Source organism: Eucyclogobius newberryi, unplaced genomic scaffold (genome assembly GCF_026437365.1).
Source record: "Eucyclogobius newberryi isolate DKJ021-1_F unplaced genomic scaffold, fEucNew1.0.hap1 SCAF_3, whole genome shotgun sequence".
Taxonomy (NCBI): Eukaryota; Metazoa; Chordata; class Actinopteri; order Gobiiformes; family Gobiidae; genus Eucyclogobius; species Eucyclogobius newberryi.
In genome coordinates, this window is record NW_027315945.1 from 16911565 (window position 1) to 16938771 (window position 27207).

At 40.4% G+C, this 27207-nt stretch overlaps 1 protein-coding gene and 1 long non-coding RNA gene across 2 annotated transcripts in view; one reads left to right on the top strand and one right to left on the bottom strand.

Annotated features, from left to right (window-relative positions):
* The first annotated feature begins 2569 nt into the window (after positions 1 to 2569).
* Positions 2570 to 11270, top strand: cndp1 (carnosine dipeptidase 1). Its single transcript, XM_072460439.1, has 12 exons — positions 2570 to 2650; positions 2935 to 3045; positions 3442 to 3585; positions 4187 to 4349; positions 5205 to 5293; positions 5502 to 5699; positions 5793 to 5877; positions 8371 to 8531; positions 9573 to 9737; positions 10039 to 10180; positions 10480 to 10627; positions 11087 to 11270. The coding sequence occupies exons 2-12, from the start codon at positions 2935 to 2937 to the stop codon at positions 11160 to 11162; spliced, it is 1482 nt and encodes a 493-aa protein (XP_072316540.1). The 5' UTR covers positions 2570 to 2650; the 3' UTR covers positions 11163 to 11270.
* Positions 11271 to 11973: 703 nt separating this feature from the next.
* The window catches only part of LOC140373978 (uncharacterized), a 41435-nt gene continuing 26201 nt past the window's right edge, over positions 11974 to 27207 (bottom strand). Inside the window, exon 3 of the long non-coding RNA XR_011929057.1 lies at positions 11974 to 12076. This is a non-coding gene — a long non-coding RNA (uncharacterized lncRNA). The remainder of the gene's footprint in view (positions 12077 to 27207) is intronic.

The window sequence follows — 27207 nt, forward strand, 5'->3', positions numbered from 1 at the left end:
AATGTTATAGAGCTGGTTTTCTTATCTGTTGCCATCTCTACATCTCATACAACAAACTGCGAAACAACTAAAACCTTCTCTAAAATAACCCACACAGATGCAGGGGACGAGTGGCTCAGAATAAACTTAATATGTCTTTGATATAGTGTGGCATTACGAGCAGTAGCCGTCTTCGTACCCACAGCATCTAAGAGAGTTAGTTTTACAGAACCCTTAAGCAGTCGTCCAAATGAGCTCAATAGATAGAGTCAGGACCCAAAAGTCAGTGGGAAGTTTCTTATTCGATAATGTTAATCCATCCATTCATTTTCTGCCGCTTGTTCCATTTCAGGGTCGCGGGTGACTGGAGCCTATCCCAGTGACTTCGGGCCTTAGGCGGGGGTACACCCTGGACAGTGGTCAACTTGTCGCAGGGTCAACACAGAGACATATACATTAGAGAGAGAGAGAGAGAGAAGAGAGAGAGAGATGTGGATGTGTCTGTGAAGTGGGACGAGGGTCACATTGGAGCTGAATAGCCTATGACTCATCTGCTGAGCACCAAATCTGCAGCTATTTTACTTTCTGCAACAAACTATAACCCAGTTTTCAGAGGGTTGGCACTAGGTCATATAGGGAATTGGACAGGAAGTGATGAAATCCAAGATGGCGGCGCTCTTGCGGCCCAAATCACTTGGGGTTCACCGTTTTGCTACACCTGGTGCTGACAGAGATAAATTTAGTGTCTTGCAGCACCAACTTAACCTGATGGTTAGAGACACGCCTTTGCGCAAAGAGTTCGTGGGTTCGATTCCTGCACGAAGATTTATTCTTTCGAGTTTAAACATTTTTTTGCAGTCTAGTTTGTTTTGGGATGAGTTAGCTACACTTTTGCTAATACAAAGTCATGGTATAAACTAGTTTTAACCAAACGAAGTAAACCTAAAACTTAGGGTTAGGTTTAGGGGTTAAGGTTAGGGTTAGGGTTAAGGTTAGGGTTAAGGTTAAGGTTAGAGTTAGAGTTAAGGGTTAAGGTTAAGGTTAGGGTTAAGGTTAAGGTTAAGGTTAAGGTTAAGGTTAAGGTTAAGGTTAAGGTTAAGGTTAAGGTTAAGGTTAAGGTTAGAGTTAAGGGTTAAGGTTAGGGTTAAGGTTAAGGTTAAGGTTAAGGTTAGAGTTAAGGGTTAAGGTTAGGGTTAAGGTTAAGGTTAAGGTTAAGGTTAGAGTTAAGGGTTAAGGTTAGGGTTAAGGTTAAGGTTAAGGTTAGAGTTAAGGGTTAAGGTTAGGGTTAAGGTTAAGGTTAAGGTTAGAGTTAAGGGTTAAGGTTAGGGTTAAGGTTAAGGTTAAGGTTAGAGTTAAGGGTTAAGGTTAGGGTTAAGGTTAAGGTTAAGGTTAGAGTTAAGGGTTAAGGTTAGGGTTAAGGTTAAGGTTAGGGTCAGGGGTTAGGGTTTAGGGTTAAACCCAGACCCATGTGATTTACATTTTCACAATTCTTTGTTTTACATTCAATGCACACCCATTTAAATTGTTTTTCAGCAAGACAACACCACCAGGAACTCATTGTTTGCTGCTTCTGCGTCTGCCCAGTAAACATGTGACATCTGCCCTCAGCTGATACAATCCAATCAGATACTATTATAAACACGTTCATAAAACACAAACTCTAGTGGAGTTTATGTAGGGGAATAATCTAGACTCTGCTCGCCTCAATTGTGCAACTGCAATCTTTTATCAGTTGTTTTTTTATTTTAACATATGCAATTTCAACGACTTGCCCTGTTTGTCATCTCAGCTGGTGAATTGCTTAGCTACAGTATCCTGGTTTCATGATAAAACTGCTGGGTTGATCTTTACATCTTTTTGCATCACAACAGGCTTAAAACTCATTGTATTGTTTGGAACCACTAGATTAAAGAAACACTTTACTCTTATAGATGGTAATAATTTCATAGCTCTACGACAAAGTTTACGTGGAGGCTTCTCCCATAGGCGCAATGTATTTTGACTTTTGTTGGTGGAGCTGTCGCGCCATTTTTTAAGGCAAAAAACGAAAAAAACACAACATTTTTCACCAATTCTGAATTTTGGGCAAAGTTTGGAACTAATAGGCCTCTTGCCAGCTTGTGGCGCTCGGGTCTAATAATAAACCATGCGAGAACAATGACTCCTCGCATTCCATGGAATGTATTTGATATGAAAATAGGCTATGCCTCCTACATACATATTTACGATTCGCTTTGTGTCCAGTCGGTCAGTTTAAGAATGATTAATGTCCTCTGTGAATTGTCTTAAGCCGAAATACTGGTCTTTTACGTTCTTTTTGTCCTTCTTTTGCATTCTTTTTTTCTTTTTTGTTTACCACCGATGGATGAAGACATATGGGCAACACTTTCAGGTGGCATATATAAAGATTATTATAAAAAGTAGTGTAAACGTTCTACTACATAAACAAAATTGTATGTTTTGTCAGAGCACCTTTGCTCCCGTGGACCCTGATCTCTGACCACTAAGTTCATTAAACTTTTGGTCAGCACTTTTGGCATTGGCCCAGGAAATATCTGACCGAGTGACCCGTACAAGAGGGCAGGCAAGGGGGTTTATAAGCCTCTCAGAAGCAAAAGAAGAACACAGTTTTCCAGACTGTGGAAACTGTTGCATCAAGAGACAACTAAAGGTAAAATATTTCCATTATGTGCTTTGCAGAGGTGTAATTACTGTTCTATCAGTATTTATTCTTATACTAAAAACTTCCCTTGCAACTGCTTTCATTATATCACATTCTATGACTACTTGTAAAGTTGTTATTTGGGGATACTGAGTAAAACCCCTAAAGTTATAGTAACATCTGTGTTGGGATCTTCTTATGGATACTTAGTTGCCATTTCTTTATCTAATTGTAATTGTTAATCAAATCTCTGTTATTTTAATCTCTGTATGACTATAGTTATGTGTGTCCAGATGGCTTTGCTCTGTGTGACCTCCGTCCTGTCCGTGCTCTCCTGTGTTGGTGCCTTCCAGTACTCAGAGCTGGCACAGTACATAGACAGTCATCAGGAGGAATATGTCGAGGTAAAGCAAATACATTTCATTCCCTTAAAAGAGGTTAGAAGCAGTAGGTTTGTTTTTGACCTGAAACGTTTCAAGAATTTTATTTTACAGCAGAAAAAAACAAAAAAAACATGTTTAACCAAAGATAACTGCAGCCAATTGTCTTAACACTGTAAGCACAATCATTGATGGTACCTATATCATGTTCAAAAACACTATTATTTTTTATGCAAGCTTACTTATAGAACAACTCTGTAGATGTCTTAAAGCCTTTTTGAAATCTACCACGTCCATATCTACTTTGTGAAGACATAATATGTAGCTCATATATTCTGAAATCTATGTATCCAGAGAAATCTTCATATTGGTTCAAATCCCTGTCTGATCCATGTTTAAATGTATGTGTTTGTTTTCGAGGCTCTACGGGACTGGGTTGCTATTGAGAGCGACTCCAGCAACATCCTAAGAAGACCCGATCTGCACCGTATGATGGATGTAACCGCTGACAAACTGAGGAGGATGGGAGGCAGTGTGGTGATGGTGGACATTGGTGAACAAGAAGTCAGTGTTTTGATGGGCCTAATTGGAACATGTATTCTCCCTTGCACACAGTAGGTTAAGGTAAAGCACGCGCTGGTCCTCCCTCCAGCAGTGGTAACTTCAAAAAGCTGGCAGAGGCATCCAGATTAAATCAGGCTGCTCATTATAGACTCACATCAAAGCCATTTCCAAAATCTTTAGACGTATGTGTGTTTTGGGGTCAAAGAACAAGGCACCTCTGCAGTTTCCCGCCGGTAATTAGTGGATACAATACAAACACACATACTCCAAAGACAGAAACCTTTCTGCCTTTTTATTAATGTCAAACCTAAAGTCGTTTTTTAGAATTGTTTTTCACCCAGTGCCAAATTGGTCTCCAGTAAATACATTTTCTTTCAGAGTAATGTACATGTCTTTTTAAGACTTTTTAAACAGTTTTATTTTAAAACATTTTATACATTTTAAAGTAAACCTTTTTTTCCTTGAATTTTAAATTAATTTTGTAATTTTTTCACTCTCCCTTTTTCTTTTTTTACCATACCAAACACACCACTGGAATGACTAATACATTAAATGAATGCTAATTAGCTGTCTAAACTTAAAGACATCTTGTTTCCCACAGCTCCCTGGTGGTGGGACTCTGACGCTGCCCAAAGTGGTGACAGCTCAGTTTGGGAATGACACTCAGAAACATACAGTGTGCGTCTATGGACATGTGGATGTCCAACCAGCCAAGCTCGAGGACGGCTGGAAAACTGAGCCCTACAACCTCACTGAGATTGAAGGTACCAACACTATAAGCTTCTTGTTATGAGGCTAAAATATCAAGAAATACATGTCTTTGGACAGTATTTAGTTACAAATATGGGAAAAACAAATGTAGATCCACGCTCTGTACTGCATAATACAATACAACTATTTATTAAACAATAGATGACAGAGATTTATAGAAAATTATTCAATTAATAAATTACTGATCAACTCCAAATAGAATTAGAATAGCAGATCATCAGTTTGGTAATAGTTTTAGTAAGAGAGAGGGAAAATGTGCAAATGATGATGATTTAAGAAAATAGTCACAATTTTATGTTGTGTCTTTTTCTGCTCCCTGATTCAACAGTCACTATTTGATTTATGGCAGCCATAATGGTTCTCATATTTTATATCATATTTCACATTTCAAAATGTCATGTATAAAAGTACGAGCCTCTTTGGTGATACTGTCACTATGCTTCCAGCTCAAGACCACTTTTAATGCTGAACCTCTTTATGACATTATCCAATATGACATTAAAGCACTGGAAAAGCAAATATGGTGAAAATGGCTGCCACTTCCTTGAAACCTAAATGGATTTGGGCATAACAGCAGTGATTTAATTGGCTGAAATGTTTTGACTCTAACATAAAAGTAAGTGGTTCGGTAATCTATATATTCTGATTTTATTTTGTCATTTGGATTTTACATACCTTGCCTGTCTGAACGCGATTGGTGGTAGAGTACGTGGTTGAATAAGTTTACTTATTAAGAGTAAATAAGTACTCCACCAAAATGCGACAAAAAGCTACTTTGTGTGAATTAGAGCATTTAGAGGTAATTCTGATTCTGATTCTGATTCCTAATGATCGGTTTCTGCTTGTAGGTAACCTGTATGGAAGAGGGGCCTCAGACAACAAAGCTCCTGTTTTGGCCTGGATTCACACTGTAGAAGCTTACCAGGCTCTTAATGTGGTGAGAAACAACAATTTACACAATACAGTACAAAGAAGTGCTCTATGAAGAACTATATAGACTCCTTCACACATATTTTCAGATTTAAGCTTTCTGTGTGGTTTATTTTATACACTCTCAAAAAAAGTACACAGAATAATCTTAATACTACATATTGCTTTATGACAACTATTTGTAATGATCACACCAGAATCCTACTGTTTTTCAGGAGTTGCCGGTGAATGTGAAGTTTGTGATTGAGGGCATGGAAGAGACTGGCTCGAACGGTTTGGACGCCATGATTCTAGCTCAGAGAGACACTTTCTTCAGTGACGTGGACTTCATCGTCATCTCGGACTGTGGATGGCTCAGCAGAAGACCAGCCCTCACGTATGGCACCAGGGGGAACTGCTACTTCTTTGCAGAGGTCTGGCGAAAGAGTGAAAATAACATTCTGTATCTGTGCTGTAAAATCAGCCTGGTTGGTTCACTGGTAAGGTTGTCGTTGGTGCGTTGACAGATTGAGGGGCCGAGACAGGACCTGCACTCTGGAGTCTACGGCGGCACTGTTATAGAGCCAATGACTGACCTTATTGGTGTTTTAGGTAAGAATAATATCTCTCTAATTTCCAACTCCCATTCCTGGTTGGACTTTTCTACACCATTATAATACAAAATAGATTTAAACACTTTTCCATTATACGTCAGTGAAAATATACACATTCAAAAACAATCTTTCACCATCATACTATTTACAGATGGGTACAGTTTTCCTTGCCATAGTTTTATGCCTTAACTCGCTCTAATAGGAAAAGCCAGAAAATGGGAAATTATGTTTGTTACAAGAAATAAAGGTTTCCAAATAAAGAAAGTAGAATTAAAAGCCAGTCTCACAGTAATAAAAAAATACTATAAATCTGTATTTTATCAGCCAAACCTCCATTATAAACAAAATAAATGACCATTTTAACTTAATATAAAAGCAATAGGCAAGGCAAGTTTATTTGTAGAGCACATTTCATACACAAGGCAATTCAAAGTGCTTCACACAACAGAAAAAATGCATTAAAATCACAAAGAAATTACAGAAATCACAAAACATTTTAAAACATGAAAGAGAAGAGTGGAAAGAAAAATAATTTCAGTCATATGCACAGCTAAACAAAACAGTTTTTAGCTTGGATTTGAACAAGCTATCTTACATATTCAGCATCTTCAGGAAGACTGTTCCAGATTTTAGCTGCATAAAACTGAAATGCAGATTCCCCATGTTTAGTCCTGACGCTGGCACCAGCAGGAGGCCGGTCCATGTTTAGTCCTGACTCTGGCACCAGCAGGAGGCCGGTCCATGTTTAGTCCTGACTCTGGCACCAGCAGGAGGCCGGTCCATGTTTAGTCCTGACTCTGGCACCAGCAGGAGGCCGGTCCATGTTTAGTCCTGACTCTGGGCACTAGCAAGAGGCCGGTCCATGTTTAGTCCTGACTCTGGGCACCAGCAGGAGGCCGGTCCATGTTTAGTCCTGACTCTGGCACCTGCAGGAGGCCGGTCCATGTTTAGTCCTGACTCTGGGCACTAGCAGGAGGCCGGTCCATGTTTAGTCCTGACTCTGGGCACTAGCAGGAGGCCGGTCCATGTTTAGTCCTGACTCTGGCACCAGCAGGAGGCCGGTCCATGTTTAGTCCTGACTCTGGGCACCAGCAGGAGGCCGGTCCATGTTTAGTCCTGGCTCTGGCAACAGCAGGAGGCCGGTCCATGTTTAGTCCTGACGCTGGCACCAGCAGGAGGCCGGTCCATGTTTAGTCCTGACGCTGGCACCAGCAGGAGGCCGGTCCATGTTTAGTCCTGACTCTGGCACCAGCAGGAGGCCGGTCCATGTTTAGTCCTGACTCTGGCACCAGCAGGAGGCCGGTCCATGTTTAGTCCTGACTCTGGCACCAGCAGGAGGCCGGTCCATGTTTAGTCCTGACTCTGGGCACTAGCAAGAGGCCGGTCCATGTTTAGTCCTGACTCTGGGCACCAGCAGGAGGCCGGTCCATGTTTAGTCCTGACTCTGGCACCTGCAGGAGGCCGGTCCATGTTTAGTCCTGACTCTGGGCACTAGCAGGAGGCCGGTCCATGTTTAGTCCTGACTCTGGGCACTAGCAGGAGGCCGGTCCATGTTTAGTCCTGACTCTGGCACCAGCAGGAGGCCGGTCCATGTTTAGTCCTGACTCTGGGCACCAGCAGGAGGCCGGTCCATGTTTAGTCCTGACTCTGGCACCAGCAGGAGGCTGGTCCATGTTTAGTCCTGACTCTGGCACCAGCAGGAGGCCGGTCCCTGAGGTCCTCAGAGTCAGAGATGGTTCATATGGCACTAACATATCCAAGATGTACTTTGGTGCTAGGCCATGGAGAGACTTGTACACAAGCAGAGCTGCTTTAAAGTCTCTTCTCTGAGCCACAGGAGTCAGTGCAGAGACCTGAGAACAGGACTAATGTGATCGTACTTCCTGGTTCTAGTCAGGACCCGAGCAGCAGCGTTCTGGATGTACTGCAGCTGTTTTACAACTCGTTTGGAGAGACCAGTGAGCAGGCCGTTACAGTAGTCTAATCTACTGGAGACAAACGCATGGATAAGTCTCTCCAAATCTGGTTTAGACACTATATTTTTGATTTTGTTTGAGTTTTTTAGATGATAAAAAGCTGATGATGTTCTTGATTTGACGTGGCTGTTAAAGTTCAAGTCTAAGTCCATTATTACCGGAGTAGTAGCATTGGAGTGGTAGAGAAAAATAATAATTAAAAACTGATTTGATTTGACCTCTACCTCAAACTTGGCACTGAAACTGCCACAGCACTCTTTGCTTCCTGGCTTAATCTGATGCGCGGCAGGGAGTCGGAGCCACTCAGAAAAGCAGAGGAATTAAAAGAACACATTTTAGGCTAACACACTTCCCAAACTCTTTAATAATCCTTAATCCCTTCAGCTCCACTTGGCGTAGGTGGGGGTCTTATCCAAAAAGCTATGCCCTCCTTCATAAATCAAACCAATTGTAATCTTAGGTTAATTATGCAAAGTACAAAAAAATGAACTGTTTTTACTAACTTCCTGCTGCAGACACTTTGATCAGCCCAAGTGGTAAAATCCTCATTCCGGGGATAAGGGAGGCTGTGGCCCCCCTCACAGACGAGGAGTGGAAAATGTACCAGGACATCGAGTTTGACTTTGACCACTACAAGGACAAGATAGGAGTCAACCACCTCATGTACAACAATAAGGTGAGTATATTTGCTGTAGTACATGTAAAAGTGCAATCAAGCATCACATTTTGACTTAAAGTACAGAAGTAGCGCCTGCAGTAGAAGGCTCTTTGAAGGCAACTCTGTCTCAAACAAGACACTTTTTTCCACCCACATCTCCTGTTGGCCAGCTATAATCTGAGTGAGGGACAATGGATTCAGTCAAATGTGAACTTTCAGGAGAAGCAGATGACTGGGGTTTCTGAATGGAGATGTCGGGGTTCCAACTTGTTTCCATTCATCTGCTTTTTTTCCTGGAAAGTTGGGTTTTTGATGGTGCCAATAATAAAACTACTGAGTTTGTTCTTAAACAGCGTTTAATAGAGCTATAGGTTATATTTGTAGGTAATCTTCTCAAAAGCTAAATAGTACTTATCTACCAGTTTTACTTCAACTAGGTAACGTTACATCGATACACAATATTCTCAGGTTAGTGTCTTTCTTGAGCAAATCTGTTGGACATCTGATAGTAAAGCTCTAAATGTAGTAGTGTTTAGTCCAAGAGCTGAAGTGTCAAAGATATAGGATACAGGGCAGAATCAGCTAATTTCCATCCGTTTGGTTGCTCCAAGAAAATTGTGATATAAATGAATGTTTTGACAATTCAATTATTGATTAAAAACAAAATTTTGAAAGCATGGATGGAATTGTATTTCTCCCATTTCCATAATTCAGTTAAATGTAAATTCAAAAGTTCTGTTCTGCAGGTCTTGACAAATATCAGCTCATACTATGCTTTATGTTCAAACCGCATACAAATTATGCTGTAGTTTGAAATATAAGACTTGATACAGAATCATAGTATATTAGATGAACCGCTTATTTCACTTCAAAGTCTGTCAACACATTTAGTGGTATACAACGACTACAAACTAATAATACCCAAGGAAAAGACGTATAATGAATCAAGTTGATGCAAGCGTCTCCCAATTCTAAATTCCATCCAAATTTCAAATAATAGTTCAATAATGGTTAATGGCAGAGTTGTTTTATTTTGTGTTTATCTTTTTGTTCTTCAAGGTGGATTTATTGGCCCACAGGTGGCGCCACCCGACGGTCACCATTCACGGGATCGAGGGCGCCTTCTCTGACCTTGGCACAAAAACTGTCATCCCCGCTAAAGTCACGGGCAAGTTTTCCATCAGACAAGTCCCTGACATGGATCCTGCCGTGGTCAAGAAACAGGTCATTTTCATACAACTTTTTTAAACAAAGCAAAACTCAAACAGGCGAGGACAAATGAGAATAGCGCAGGTATAGGCATTTTTTTACCTGGACCTAAAAGTATAATGTACTTTTCATTTGGTTTGAAGAGTTCTTTTTAAGCATGTTCCTTGTAATATACTGCGTAAAGCCCCAAATTTGAGAAAACTAAAATATATAGAAAAAAATAAGAATCAAAATCACCACAGAAATCTCAAACTTCTTTTTTCCCTCCTGTATCTGTATTTTCACATTTGAGTACTTCTCCCGCCCCTGGTTATAGGTGACAAACTACCTCCACTCTGTGTTTGCTAAGAGGAAGAGTCCAAACAAGCTGAAGGTGACCATGGTGATTGGAGCTAAGCCTTGGCTCGCTGACACTAAACACTCGCTGTATGACGCTGGAAAAGCTGCTGTCAAAAGAGGTTCTCAATTTAATTAAAAACATTTAAAAAAAAATAGATATTTCCCACAAGGTCATAGCTTCAGAATAAATCAAAGCTAAGGCTATGCTGCACAGCTTGTTGTAATGTATATGTTACATCTTAGCATTGTGACACCCTTAACTACACGCACCACCACTACACATCTTTATCATTATTTTCTTTTTCTCTTTTCAATTGTCTTTTCATTTGAGTATTTATTTATATTTAAAGCCACATTACACAAGACTTTATATCCATTATTGCAGTTTTATGTGTATGTACATATCTCCTCTCTTCAGTTTTTGACATGGACCCAGACCTGATCCGTGAGGGCGGGACCATCCCCATCGCCCGCACGTTCCAGGACGTGACGGGGAAGAACATCATCATGTTGCCCATCGGGGGCTTCGACGACGGGCTCCACTCCCAGAACGAGAAGATGAGCAGGTTTAACATTAAGCATTCTAATATTTAATGTTCATAGACGTTTGTTTTCATGATTCGGCCTTGACAATAGCCAGCCAGCTCAAATTTCTATAGATTTTTATTTGACTAGAAAAAACACACTTAACTAAATAAGGCTTTCTTTGATTTACAGTACTTAAAATTGTCATTATCATTTGCTTATTTGTTTGGGGAAGTCCGTGGTAATACATAAAACAAACGAATTGCAGCTTTAGGCTTGTTCCCTGTTGTCTGCTGTTGCAACCCCATTGAATTGAAGAAAATAAACAGTAAATCATTGCTTGCAAGGCGAATTAATGTCATTAATGTTTTAATTATATTATGTCAGTCAATTTATGATTGACATGAATTGACTTCTGAGCTAAAATGTGGCCTATTATGGAATATTGTATAAGGCGATGTCGGCTTTTTACGTCGTTAATCTCTTTTCTCTTGTTTCAGGTACAACTACATTGAGGGAACCAAGTTATTTATCGCCTACTTACATGAGGTGGCCCAAATCAAAAGGAGTGTGTGATGAACTGTTACTGTTTATCAAAACCAAAATAATTTCTATTTAGCATACAGTACACAATGTATGCCTATTCTAATATGTAGTAAATAAAAACACAACAATGCAACAAAACTGTCTGTCATTTGGTGAGTGTTAAATACAGACCAAACACAAATGTGATTTTCCAAAACAGTTTTATTTGAGAAAACAGTGTAATAGAGTTAAAACAGAGTTATAACTGCTATAATGATTTACAGTAGTATATTCAAATAGAAAATCCACATTTCGATTCATCCAAACGTGTCCTGTGGGAGCAGTGTGTGGTGTGGAGAGACCCTGGTGTTATGAAGAAGCCGTGTGTGAATGTGCAGCGGCCTGATTCACAACACCAGCTAACCCTCCTCACCCGATCAGGAGATGTCGTAAAATACAACGTCAACACATGCAAAATGTTATTATTACATTTAGTGAAAAAGGTGCAGTGCTTAGACTTGATCAAATAACATCGACACACTTCTGATAATTGGATAAAAACAACTATTACCGTTATAGATTGCCGACTTCCACCAGATTTTAGTTTATGACACAATTAAAGTATTATACCGCATAGGGCTTTAGTCAACAGTACAGAAAAGGTTTGTGAATGTGTCTATTCTTTATGCAAATGCAATATAAATGAACTGAAACTCACCGTGATCATGAACATATGAATAACAACATGAGCATGCAATTTCAAGTCCTAATAATACAAAATTAAACTATTGTGGAGAAAATCAACACTCACAAAACATTACAAACAGTACCTACCCTTAGATATAAATCAATGGCATGTATAGTGCAGTTTGTGCATGCAGTGCTTGTACCATCACCCAGGGGGCAGTGTAGCCAGATCTGCATCACTCAGCTCAGCATCAAGACGTGACACACCCTGACATAACCTGCAAAACACAAGACGGCAGAGAAAGGACATATTCAGCTTGCAAATGTCAAACAATGAGAAAACATGCACATTTAGAAATCATACTAATTCAGGCATTGTCAAGAATTGTTATAATATGCGCGTAAAGGTGCTCAGAAGTGCCAGTGGTAGTATGCTCCATTATGTTGTATATTTTAAGTTGCTTGTATCGAGGACAGGGCCGTGATGGAGCTGAGAATAACTTGAATGTACCTTGAAACAGCTCACAGTGAGGAAAGTGTGTCCAGGTAAAGTGGGTTCATGTTACACACAGGCTCAGATAGTGTCTGGTGCTGTCTAAAGGCATTGTGGGAGAAGAATGAGGAGGAGATAGGAAGAAATACTGTGAGTCTAAAGGTGAAGGACAGATTCAGTGTGTTTAATGTGAGATATGTGTCAGGATAGGTTTAAAATAGTTGGAAATCTATTTTTTGTTGGTCTTGGTAGCTTAATGACCCGGAAATAAAATAAACAAGGACTAAACATGGACCGGCCTCCTGCTGGTGCCCAGAGTCAGGACTAAACATGGACCGGCCTCCTGCTGGTGCCAGTCAGGACTAAACATGGACCGGCCTCCTGCTGGTGCCAGAGTCAGGACTAAACATGGACTGGCCTCCTGCTGGTGCCAGAGTCAGGACTAAACATGGACCGGCCTCCTGCTGGTGCCAGAGTCAGGACTAAACATGGACCGGCCTCCTGCTGGTGCCCAGAGTCAGGACTAAACATGGACCGGCCTCCTGCTGGTGCTAGAGTCAGGACTAAACATGGACCGGCCTCCTGCTGGTGCCAGAGTCAGGACTAAACATGGACCGGCCTCCTGCTGGTGCCAGAGTCAGGACTAAACATGGACCGGCCTCCTGCTGGTGCCCAGAGTCAGGACTAAACATGGACCGGCCTCCTGCTGGTGCTAGAGTCAGGACTAAACATGGACCGGCCTCCTGCTGGTGTCAGAGTCAGGACTAAACATGGACCGGCCTCCTGCTGGTGCCCAGAGTCAGGACTAAACATGGAACGGCCTCCTGCTGGTGTCCAGAGTCAGGACTAAACATGGACCGGCCTCCTGCTGGTGCTAGAGTCAGGACTAAACATGGACCAAACAGTGAACAGTCTTCCTGAAGATGTGAGACAGGCTTCTACTTTGAACTTCTTAAGATGTTCAAATCCAAGCTAAAAACTGTTTTGTTTAAGATAAACATTATTTATGGACATAGCATTGGACGAACCAGATGCAATGTTTTTAGTGTGTGTAGCAGAATATGCTAATTTTCAACACCTGTCCATTGGGCCAATTTTGCCTAACACATGTATGTGTTTGGACGGTGGGAGGAAGCCGGAGAACCTGGGGAGAACATGCAGACTCAACCCAGAGAGACCATGTGATGTTGGTAAAGTCTGGGAATTGAACCCATGATCTCCTTCTTGGGAGGCAAGAGCGCTAACCGCCTTTGCCACCGTGCACCCAGAAGATAAGCCTTTATTTGTACTTTGTATACGTGCCTGTGTGTGGCTTAGTGGTGCCTCAGGAGGCCTCTGCTCAGATACTGTACTCAGGGCAGAGTTAACTGTACGGAAAAGGCTCTTGTTGTGAAATTGGGTTTTAAGCGGGGCTTTTGACCGCTGCATTAATCACTGTTGTGTGGTGCTGTCAGCCGCTCCACGCCGGCTCAGCCTTTTCTAACACGTCCTCCACACTCCACATTATATCCACAAGACATTTGTCCTAATCCACTTTATCAGGTTCAGGGCCTTTCTGCTCAATCTAATTGCGACAAAGCCCACATAAGGGCTTTTGTGCCCAAAGAAACTTCTTTTACGCTTTCAATTAAACGGCCGGGCCGGCCCAGTGAGGCCTGGCCCCACGCCAGTGTCCTTCACAAAGAATGTCAGCGCACATAATGGACAGCACACTTCTGCAGCAGCACGCCCAGACAGTTACTCTGCTCACTTTGTGATATCAAGTTAAAGATTGTGGAAGATTTATTTTCCCCCCTGGATGTACGGTGGACAAATGTATTTGGTTTGAGTGTTTTATTTGAAGAATTACATTGTCCTCTTACATTTTATCCTAAAAGAAAGCTTTAGTTAGGCTGTTTAACCTCTGTCTAACTGTTTCCATGTTCTAGTCAGCTTTGCCCTCATGTTAAGTCATAGTAAATCTACAAATAAGATATTCTAGACTCAATGGCAAACAGGTTTGTATTCCCCCATCACACGCACGCGCGCACGCACGCACGGACACGCACGCACGCACGCACACGCACGCACGCACGCACACACACACACACACACACACACACACACACACCTCTGTGTTTCCTCTGGCTGGGTCTAAATGTCAGAATTGATCTGACGGCTTTCCTGCAGCTTTACAAATCTCCCTGGCTCCCCACACGAGGTAGCGCTGAGCCAGGTCAATCTTGCACTCATCCTCCCTTAGACTCGGATGTGCACTGTAACATCTGATGGACTGGGAACATTTGGGGGGTAACTTTCTGATTGATTTGAAAGACTTGACTTAAAGAATTGTTGATGTTTTCTAACCATGATTGAACCATTTTTTGTCAAGAAATTGAAGCCAGTTGTTTACTATTATTGTTCTCATTTGATTTAGAACATACATACATACATTTTAGTACAAATGTATTCAGAAGGCCCTTTCTATGTTTTGGTGCAGCCTTATCAGTCTTCACTCACAAAAATTAGCCTGAAGAAATGTCACTTCACTCCTTTTTGTTTCAACAGAATGAGCCTGTTATTTGAGGATCGGACCAAAGCGTTTGTCAAAACCCATTTAAACAATTGCATTTCCAAAAGTATTCTTAGCTCAGTTAAATTTAGACGTTCCCATTTCCAAGCTGCTGATGTCCAAATGCTGACAGCTTCATACCTGCTGCCTGCTCCAGCCAATCTCTGAAACACAAACCTATAAAGGCCCCTCAGTCTGTCTGTCAACTCTGTGTTTGTGAGGAAACCAGTCTTCTGTGACTTAAGCATTGTAAAGTAATGGTGTTACTCCTGATGGGCAACTACTTTTAATATCACTGCTACTTGTACTTTTTCCTCAGTCTTATCCATTTCATCTCCACAGCTAATAATATGTCTCTTGTGCTATCATTTATAATTTAACAAACATTTTAAACCAGTCCTAAATTTGATTTTAACCATTCTTATTGCTACTATTTCTTCAATTAGGAGTGTGAAAAATCCTTGAATTATTTCATAAAAGTAAATTGATTTCCCCTGAGAAATATTTTGTTACTTGTTATTTGTTTGAAAACTTCATGTTCTATCTATTATCTTTTATTCTGATACTAATATTTAATTTGAGCTTCTTAACTTTATTTTGATAACTCTTGTTCTTCTGTTGTTCGATTATATCTTTTCATCTTTTACCTCACAATAACAAAGTGCATAAAAGCGCCCGTAATTGGATAAGGTTTTAATTAAGGTAAGCTCTTTGTTCAATGCCATACTGTGGACCATGAACACCAACAGGTTGCGGACCCTCCAACACAAAAGTTACATAGTGCACCTTTAAACCCTGATACATATATTTCCGTTTATATTACTACTACATCTAAGCTCCACCAGCCTCAGTCCCATCTTTGTCCTGTGATTGAATCGTGTTTTGTGGGGATACCAGTCTAGCCTTTGACAGGTCGGACAGCTCTGGGCCTGTTCATTCCTCTTCTCATTCATCACCATATTCTGCTTACCTCACGGCTTCGGAAAGACTACTGTGGACACATATGGTGAGAGCCAAGAACAGTGCATTCAGAAAGTAAAGAAGGTTGCATATTGATTAATATACTGTGAAGATTAGGACTTTCAAAGGGGAACAAATGACTGAAGAAAAAGAATGCAAATACTTTTAAATTACGTGTTTATTATTGAGTAAACTTTCAAACCTTATGCGTAACTTTTGCATACTTAACTCTTTGAAGTTTTAGATTACATCACTTTACATATTTATTGTAGAGATAGAAGTTTGTCAATGATTTTGTTGAAAATCAGTAGGAAAACGTTTTTTCTTTTCTCCATCTGGGAGTATAGCACCATCACATTCAAAAATCTTTTTCAAAAACCTTTATACTGCAACTTATAATAATGAGCAAGCATTATTTTTGTTACTTTATTCATAAGGTACTTTAAAAGCACTTTAAAGGTCACATATTATCCTAAATCAACAATCAATGACGAGCTTTTGACCGTGTCCTCATCATTCGTTTACTCAAAGTTGTATTTTTATTGACTCATATTATGTTTAAGTCACCTTGTCCTGCTCAGAAAATTCCTGTTTTCACATACCCCCTATCCCTGCCCAGTGCCCTCTTCACTGTACTTAGTTTAAATTATTTGAAAAATGAAGACAGCGTGATACGAGTGGGTTCGAAAATGTAAATGCTGAGATGGTCACATTTATACAGCGTTTTTCTACCTTCACAGCACTCAAAGCGCTTTACATCACGGAACCACTGACCCATCCGCACACACCTCCGCACACCAGTGTACGCAAATGTCACCTAGCCACGTTTCAAAAATAAAAACATGTAAATGACAATCTGCTGCTTGTCACGGTGAAATGTCCCTACGAAAAGGCGGGATGATCTACTTTATAGTTCAATATTAAGTACCTGGAAAAAAGCATGAATGTGTCCTTTAAGCGCACTTTGTATCCATCCAGACTGATAGTATTCTACGCGCTATAACTTCCACAACTATGTAAACATGTGTAAAAATATAATATCTTTCCAGTTGAACTTATTGCTCTCCATACATATGAGCTGTACAAAGCCTATATGAAAAAACATGATCTGTGTGTATCACGTCTCTGTGGTCCATAAGCAGATTCCTGTCCCCTTGGTTTAATAAGGAGCGGAGTTATTCAAAAGGAGCTTGCAGCCAAGGACTGAAGCAAAGTGCACCTGTCTGCTACAGTAATATCCCTCCTCCATCCCTGGTGGAAGAATCAAATCCCTCCTCTGCAAGCTTTTATTACACTTCTCTCACTAAGGCGTCAGACACCTGCGACACGCTGTAAAAACACTCACATGTATAAATGCACAAGATCTGAAAGGTGTCATCTATTTTGAGATAATTGGTTGAGTAAATGGTTTCTAGCTCATGCCAGGTAATTTCTGACCGTATTTTAATGTTTTTGTTTTGTTTTTGAGTTAAAGGTGCACTAAATAAATCACCTGCTTTCTTGTCATAAATATGTTATTGCTTTGTCTGTAATGTTCCAGAGTATGGTAAATAAAATTGTTGTTCAAATTTGATTGCCTAAAAATACTTGGTTTGGTCTAAAGATGCTGTTTAATGCTATTTTTTGAACGTTTAAAAAAACAAAAACAAAAAACACTTATAACAACTTGTGCCGTTTTAAGCTTTGGGGAAATAAAATGTAATTGAAACATTAAACTAGAGTGGATTTTTCTTTAGACAGAAAAGTGGTAGAAGTAATGTCTCATTACATAAAACAGAATGACAGTAACAAGTCTTATTAGATCATTATTATGCAAATTTACTTTTTATGCACTGCTACGCTCATATCTTGTTCAAACAAATATTAAAATTAAACTTCTGTAAGAATTATCAAATGAATTATATTTGACTACTGGAGAGGTACTAACAGTGGTACCATAGTAACTTGAGTGTTCACCCACCAACAGGATGGACCGGTTCAAATGTTACCAAAATGCGTAAAGTTAAAAGGATTTATATTCATAATGGCAGAAAGAAGAAAGCACATAGTCGTAGTTATATGGAAATTTGTCTTTGAATTGTAAGTTTAATCAGCGTTTTTTACAGATAAATACACTTTTTACGAATAGTTGTAATTGCACCTATAGATACATGGACAAATCCTACTTAGATACTTTGAGAGCTTTAGCATCTTGCCCCTTTAAAGGCGCAATGGACGATTTTTCGGCGATTTGAGAACGCAGGCGGAAGTGCGCATGCGCACTCCCCCGTGTGGACTGATACAACACACACGTGCGTTTGTTTATTAGCGCAACGGATCGCATCGCATCTCTCGTCTCCCGTAGATTTCCGTCTCTTCTGAGTCAGCTCGAACTGTCTTTCTCCGTCTTCAATTTGTCCCGTACACTGAGGGAACTATATTATGATAGATCAATGCGCTTGGACATGCAGAACCGTGCTGCTCTCGGAGGACGAGCCGCGCGTGGCTGCAGGTGAGCGGTAGGTGCGTTTTATGATTGATACGTGGCAGGACTAATCGGCAGTCCACGCCACGGGGAAATGAGACTCAGATTTGGGCCAAAAAAATCGTCCATTCAACCTTTAAGTCAACTATTCGTCTTTGTTCGACTGAGATTTTTTCCCGTTAACTGCGGTTCTAGCTCAGTCCCTTTACATTCATCCATCTCTCATCTGTTTGCTGCCAGACCTCTCTGTCAGACCACACCCAGTTTACTCCTCTCTCTGCTGGGTTCACCCCCCCCCACACACACACACACACACAAGCACAGCCCCCTCTGGAGCTGTCCATTCTTCAGCTCCGACAGACTGCTGACGCTGACTCTGCACACTGTCCCGGCCCGACCAACGCAGGGAGGAAAGCCCTGATGATGGGGGGCATAGCATAGGGGCCTCCATGTTTTGTTTTATTTCCAATGGAAGCTCATTTTATTTACATCAGTCACAGCGGCACCGCCCGACTCCGACCGCATCGATCCTTCATCACTCATGTGGTAAAGAGCAGGACGTGTGCTGGGGAAACAAGGCTCGAGATAAGGGCCATTGTTGGACTGTGAACAAATGCTGCTAAAATGCTCTTCGTGTTTGGAGCTTGTTGTTTTAGCTCAAAATGTATGTATTTCTTACTTCTTCCCAAATTGAATTGTTTCTATCCTTTTGAGCCAATACATTTTTTTTCATTGGATTTAACACTACAGGCCAGCTATTTGTTTTGTTCTTTCAAATGTATTATTTTTGGTCAGTTTACTCTCTCAACATATACATTTTCATGTAAAAACAACAAAACTGTCCATCTGCTTTTTCCTTGAATCCACTTCATGTATACCCGTATTTTTCGGACTATAAGTCGCACCTTTTTTCATAGTTTTGGCCGGGGTGCGACTTATACTTATATATGATATTATTTGTTATTCTCACACTTGAAACCGCATTTCATACTCCAGTGCAACTTATATATGTTTTTTTCTTCTCTATTATGCATTTTTTGGCTGGTGCGACTTATAATCCAGAGCAAAAATAGGGTAATTTTATTACTTCAAAACCTTTTTGTCCTAAAGCATTTTCCACATCGTGACATGAAAATCAGTCCTTAAAGTAGCACCTACACAAACCAAACTTTACAATGTTGTACTAAAAATGTATTTAAGTTTTAACTCAAAAAAGGAGCCAACATTTTACAAACAGTTTCAATTCTAAATAAACCTTGTTCTATCAATTCATCCGATTTTTTGTTGTTGCCATTTTTACACATAAAATAGCATGAAAACAGTGATGAAAATGTTTTTAATTCATATATCTAAATTCGATTTTTTTCCAATTCACCTGCAGTTTTTTAATTGTCTTAAGGTATTAGGTTTTAAAAATGAAACAAATTAGAAACTTCCATCCAGATTTATAATTTTCAACTTGCCACAACTGAACCGACAAAAAAAAAAAATAAAAGGAGAGAGCTTAAAAAAAGTGGTTTTAATTTAAAAAAAAAAGAAAAAAAGTTTAACGTTTCATTTAGAATAAACAAAACATTGATGCTTGATTTCCTTCCCCGTTTTTACACAATTCATCTCAACAGACCCTCTTACTATCATGACCAATAAAGCTGATGTTTTTCATTTATATTCCACTTTTTTTTTTTTTTAAATAAATTATTCAAAATTGTAATTTCCATCAGCTTACTCCGGCCTGGGCTGTGCGGCGGTTGGACTCCAATTTGAGCCGATTTCACAGCCCGCTCTGAAAAACCATATTAAAAAGCCACAAAGGAGATTTACAAACAAGCCGGCCGGCATGGTCTGGACTATGGCTGACTGACAGGGGGGATATTGGCAGCCGTGTGAGAGCGAGCGGTGATGGGCCCAGAGCCAGTTTGGGACAGTATTTGGGAGCCTTATCTCGGGACGTCCAGCCGGTTTGGAGCGGAGCAGGTGACACAGATGAGGCCTGCCAATCCACCGGGAAAGGAAAGAGAGCGGAGGAGTAGCGGTCAGTGCAAGAAGTCAAAGCAGAAAAGAAGAAGAAGAAGTGTGGGACAAAAAGGTGCCGGTATATCTCAATACTTTTTGCATCATCTCATTCATCATCTATTCAGATAATATTTCAACAATGGATCAGGAATGGGTTAAAATGTGCCTGTAAATGCCTTGGTTGAGGTTCAAGTATTCCACAGAACATGAACGAACTATAAAATTAAACGCAAAATAAGCAAACATATCACTTTTTACCAATTGCTTTCAAGATTACACTTTACGTTTCCTTTTAATTTATATTTAATCAGCTCTTTTGGCTGTTTTATTTAAAGACAATACACTTGATATTTTAATTTTGCATATCTCCACATTTTTCAATGTATTCCTCACACCTTGAAGTATTTTTTTGGGTTTTATATTCACATTTTTATAAACATCACATCAAAACTGGGACTAAATTTGGAGTAAATCTAGACCAGAGACTAGACCAGAACTAAATCAGGATTTGAACAGGACAAAATTGAGTCTAAAACCAGGACGCAACTATGATTTGTATTAAAATGCACTTTTGGAATTCAGCAATAAAGTTATGATTTTATAGATTATGTCTGACAGGGATCAAAGATAAGCTAAAATGGAGAATAAATGCATACAATTCTGACAAGGAATATATTTTTGTATCTTAAATGAAACTTGACCATAATTGTGCAATAGTTGGCAAATGCTTTCAAACATCTCAACTCAAAATCCCTTTCCATTTCTGCTGTAATGAAGACGTAGGTTGCTCTGGGAAATTTTGGGCAGTGTACAATAAAAATCAATATTTCACAAACGTATCTTTGTGGGGGTAGTGAATGCTGAAAGCCTGCAGTGCTCTGGGACGCTGTGATCTGCTCTTGTGCGGGTTCATCTCAGTTATACAGGACCCGCATTATCATCGTCATCGTCAGTGCACTTGATGATGCTTATAAAAATGTACAGGCAGATGCCATTTGTCCATAATAGAGTAGAAAGATTCACTAGACATCTTGTATTGACTTGTCTGACTCCCTATGGTGATGTTTTAGGAGCGAAAAAGTTGAAAAAAAGACAGGACTAAACCAGATCTCAACCAAACTAGACTAAACCATAGCGAAACCAGTTAACCAGAAAAACATACATTAAGATTTTTAAACCAAAAAACAAGACTAAACTGTAAACAAAACCATACTACAGAAAAACTAAACCAAGACTAAGGAACTAAACAAGGCTTAAACCAGAACTATAAATAAAACTGCTATTTACTCTATGCTGTCTATGCTGCAGTTGTAGCCACTTTTCGTATTTTCGATATTTTTGTTCTATCTGAACAGTCGATGCTAGATTTAATTCTATTTCTAATATTTATCTTGTCTCTATTTACCTGCTGTTCTTGAATTGTACATCGCAGCACTAGAATTTCCCCATTATGGTTTCTTTTATCTTATCTTATCTTATATATTATCATAAAAGCTAGAATTACAACTCAACCAACAAAGATACGGGCCTAAAGCAGAAAACATTATTACTCAAAGGTGTCTAAGCCAAGGATAAATCAGGACTAAACATGCGTTACACCATACCCCAAAACTAAAACAGATAAAAACACAAAATGACCCAGGGCTAAACTAACCCTAGATTAAACCAGATCATGCTAAACCAGCACCAAACAAGGACTTCGTAACGCCGTCTTAACTAGCTGTAAGTAAATCTGACTGGAATGCACATGACATTGTCTGTATCCAGGTCCGGGGGATTGAGCAAACATCTCATATTGACTCTGGGCCTGGAGGCTGTGTCTGTTCTGAATCTGTAATCTGTAAAATCAGCATGAACACGCTCCACATTAGCTTCCCAAAGTAAAGACGACACTATCTGCTCCATCAGGTCCAGGGATAATTACACACTATAAATAAGAGAATTTTCCCCCGTAAGTCAAGTCCGCCATTGCGCCAAACTAACACTGTTAATCCTAATGCTTTTAAATGGAAGTCAGGCAATACTACACGAGGCTACACGCTTTTTTCACCTGCCGCTGAACTGTTCTGGGAGGGGAAAAGCGGAGTTTGATTACATTTGTAATTTCTTATTTAAAGGGGACATATTATGCAAAATCAACTTTAAAGAGCTTTCATTAGCTTTCTCAAAATTGTGTTTTGATTGTTTCATACGTGTCCGTGTAATCCTGAATTATCCTGCAATTAAGGCTTGAGTGCCCCTGTTTTCACCTGCTTAGATGTGATTATTTGAAAAAAAAAAAAGAAGAAAAAAAAACACCCAGATTGACACATGCAGGGTTTTAAAATGTCACATAGAGACTTCTTCAAGCCATAATGACAATCTGCGGTTTGCTACGGTGAAATGTCACTATGAAGAGGCGTGGCTTATCAGTTTTGAATAGGAAGTCAATTACCAAGCCGTTTTCGATCAATACTGTTGTTTACAGCGAACACAATGCGAAGTGATAGTCTATTTATGCTACAATACTATACTAACTATGTGAAAAAGGAACAAATGTCTCCTTTAAATGTATTATTTAAATTGCAAGGCACATTTAAGTCTCCTTTTTTTTGTTTTTTTGTTAACAAGTAGACTACCATTCACTGTCACATGTTCTTTATAGACAGAATCCACGGTAGCATACATTAGGACTGAAGACCCACAAACTTTTTAAACTTTATAATGTAACATAATAGATGGATAATGAATAGTGGCATACGCTTTTGATGAAAATAACAACAATAAATAAATAAAAGTGATAATTGCTATAATGAAATTGCTATAGACCACCTGTCTCCTGTCCTCATTTTTACGATCCGAAAAGAGCCACAGAATATCTTTAGTTTTATTGCTCACTAATTCTTGACTTTGTTTTGCCGGAGTAACTTTTTTGGTGCATAATGAGTTGATAAACTGTTTGAGGAGAGGGGGGGTATGGGGCAGGAGCGGTGTTCCCATGGCGACTGTCGACAGTCTGCTCATTAGACAGAGCACTGGTCTGTGTCTGCCACTCTGCATGGACGCTACCACAGTCCCCACGGTTTACAGCAGCGCGAGGGGAGAGGAAGGGGAGAGGAAGGGGAGAGGAAGAGGATAGGAAGAGGGAGAGGAAGAGGAGAGCGAGGGGAGAGGAAGAGGAGAGGAAGGGGAGAGGAAGGGGAGAGGAAGGGGAGAGGAAGAGGATAGAAAGGGGAGAGGAAGGGGAGAGGAAGGGGAGAGGAAGAGGGAGAGGAAGAGGAGAGCGAGGGGAGAGGAAGAGGAGAGGAAGGGGAGAGGAAGGGGAGAGGAAGAGGGAGAGGAAGAGAGAGAGGAAGAGGAGAGCGAGGGGAGAGGAAGAGGAGAGGAAGGGGAGAGGAAGAGGGAGAGGAAGAGGAGAGCGAGGGGAGAGGAAGAGGAGAGGAAGGGGAGAGGAAGGGGAGAGGAAGGGGAGAGGAAGAGGGAGAGGAAGAGGAGAGCGAGGGGAGAGGAAGGGAGAGGAAGAGGAAGGGGAGAGGAAGAGGGAGAGGAAGAGGAGAGCGAGGGGAGAGGAAGGGTAGAGGAAGGGGAGAGGAAGGGGAGAGGAAGGGGAGAGGAAGAGGAGAGGAAGAGGGAGAGGAAGAGGAGAGCGAGGGGAGAGGAAGGGGAGAGGAAGGGGAGAGGAAGAGGAGAGGGAGAGGAGAGCGAGGGGAGAGGAAGGGGAGAGGAAGAGGAGAGCGAGGGGAGAGGAAGGGGAGAGGAAGAGGAGAGGGAGGGGAGAGGAAGAGGAGAGGGAGGGGAGAGGAAGGGGAGAGGAAGAGGAGAGGGAGGGGAGAGGAAGGGGAGAGGAAGAGGAGAGGGAGAGCGAGGGGCTGGAAGGACAGGCACGGCACAGCGACTATCACAGGCGTAAGGGGGGCGAAATCTGGACTAAACAAGTGGTAAAGAAAGTGAAAACTAGGACTGAAGCTGGATTTGTATAAACTACTGCACAAAAAAGGTGCACTATGTAATAATTCTGGTGGGGGTAGCGCCACCTGCTTGTCTCCATGGAAATGCAATTGCTTTGCGTGGAATGTTGCGCAGTATGGCATTAAACTTCAATCTAACTATTTATGTTTATGTTTTTATTGCTTAAAAAAACATCCCTTCAACTTTGAGGGTTGCCTCTGCACTGATCTGACCTGTAACTTGTCCTGGTAGCGTTGTAATGCCATACTGTGGAACATCTAAGCTAATGGAAGAACATTGCCATGCAGACAAGCAGATGTCTTACTCCTGTGACCTTCAATAACTTGTAATTTGGGATAAGGTAAAGTGTGCATTTTGATATAGTTATGATTTAGCAGACTTTTCTGTAGATTAGAAAAATCATTATTTAGGGTTGCTCTGATATAAAACTGGTGGTCCAGATCCCCATATAGACTACAACAGACAAAACCCCACAACAGATCTAAACTGAACACCGGTCTACACCAGGATTTGATCTATGAAACAGGTACAAACAAGGTTAAACAAGGTTAAACAAGGTTAAACAAGGTTAAACATGAAAGAGAGTAGGAAATCTCAAGTCTGTAGCATTTTGAGATGGCGGTTTGGCAGGCGTGGCGGACTGCAGCAGCTCTGAGGCAGCAGCAGACACGACACAGGCCGAATTGCAAAGGGGAGAAGGGAAGAGAGGAGGAAGAGGAGATAAAACATAGGAAAAACAAATATGTCTTCCCTGACGCTCTCTCCATCATCTGGTATCACCACTAAACCAGCCACACTAAGGATTTAATTGTTTTAAAAGTCTTGGAGGTGTTCTGCCATATGTTGAGCTTGCTACAAATCACATTACAATGAGTGCGACAAATGCCTTGAACTGAACTGTCCCCAGTCTGTATATATCACAATATACTGTATATCACAATAAAATGATGCAAAATATCACAATTTTATGATGATTTACAATTATTGGCACTATGTCCAAACAACTCTTGTCTCAATTTTTAAACAACCTTAATTTATTTTTCTTTCACAAGTCCAGCTTTATTAAATCAAACCTTCTGAATGAAAGCGTAGCGTTATTGCCCGATATAAAGTACTTTACATGTACTTTTTTGGAGTATAGTGTGATAGTGTGCCTCTTCAGCTCATGCTATCTTGGCCTACATCATCAGAGGTACATTACTCTTTATAAGACTGGCTCAGACTGGAATATCCAATCGCAATGTCTTCGGGTTCACGTCTCCGGGTCCCGTACTGATGGAAATATACTTCTCCTACGTTAGAACTGCAGCCTCATGCGTCTTTTCCAACTCTCGGACCACTTTCATATATTCTACAACATCTACGATTGTCATGATCATTATTTTCTAGTTCTTACTATTTTGATTGTATACTATCATCGATTAACCGAACAATTTTGACATTCCTCCCATCCAGCCTTTGAAACATTTCCTGCGACATTCCCTCACAGCAGCAGTACTTTCCTCACTAAAAGCAGTCCAAATTGAGTTGTCATTCGCAGCAGTGCCAGCGGTGCCAAATTACCAGCACCTATTAAAGAGTTGCTTTAGCTAATTATCTCTTGCGTGAACTCATTGGCTTTGCGCTCCCATGAATAAAAACGAAAGAAAAAAAGTACGACCATTCTATAATCCTCTTTCTAAACTCATTCACATCTACCTTTAGGCCCAAGTCATTTCGAGGCTGCATTAAATGATAGCATCTGTAATGAGCCAGGTGAGAGGAGCCCTTGTTTTATTCATACTAATGTAGAAATGATGGAGGAAAATGAAGTTTGATAATGATTCAAATATTGAATCCCACCAGGAGGACAGGAGTGATGTGCGAGTTGCGTAACTGAAATTATAACTAAGTCTTATGCAATTATGTAATTTGTTAAATAGAGGCATTTAAGTGTGTAGATGCAAATGGATTGGAATGGCTCACAGCTGCGGCAGGTAGCAGGAGGATCAGATTGGAGACGAACTAATTAAAACGTCTTTAGGTACTGGAGTCTTATCTGTGCACAGAGAAACGTGTAGTACATTTAGTGAAGTAATCACAGCAGAGCGGCAAAACGGAGTGGATCTAAGGTTTGAGACCGCACCAGTATCCCGTGTTTGACTTGCTGCAGTGGACGATAACCGTTATTATACCAATAAGGTGTAAAATCCATAGCAATGGTCCCGAATTTGTAAGGTTACAGTTGACTTAAGGTTACAGTTGACTTAAGGTTACAGTTGACTTAAGGTTACGTTAAGTTGAATTAACAATTTTCACTAAATGTTTTCTAAACTATGACTCACAAAGTTTTGAAAGGCCACAATTGACTGAAAACGAACAACAAAGGTCTTGATGAAATAAGCATGATGTTTAATAAGTTGATAGTTGAATAATGAAATTAAATTATGAAACAAAAATATATGTTAATGAGTTATAAAAACTGCCATTGTTATTTTCCAAAACCTCTAATCAATTATTTTGTGAGATGATTGCAAATTTACTCTTCGTGACATAGTGATTTTTTTAAATCTAAAAACAACATAAAAAAATATAAATGACAATACTATAAATACACATGATTGATGGAGATGATTGAAATGTGACAGTAGTGATTTGTATTGCACAAACAAAGGTCATTGAACATCCTGACTACCGTGTTATGTGCCACAGGTGGACATATCAAGCAAGGACGGGTAAAATCAAATTTAAAAAAATCACGCGTTGACCGTCTCTGTCAGTGATTTAAGAGACTCCTCTCTTTTTCTTGTCAGGCGGCTTCTCCAGCTGCACTCCTCTAGCTCTTCTACTCCTCTTCTCCAGTCCAGTTAGCAGAAGCACAATGTTCCCTGATCCCCTGAGAGTGTTCTGCGTGAGAGAGAAGCTAAAGACAGGACAGCAGCAGAGGCAGACATCAGTGAGTGGACAGACGGACACACACACGAGACACAGGGACAGACTC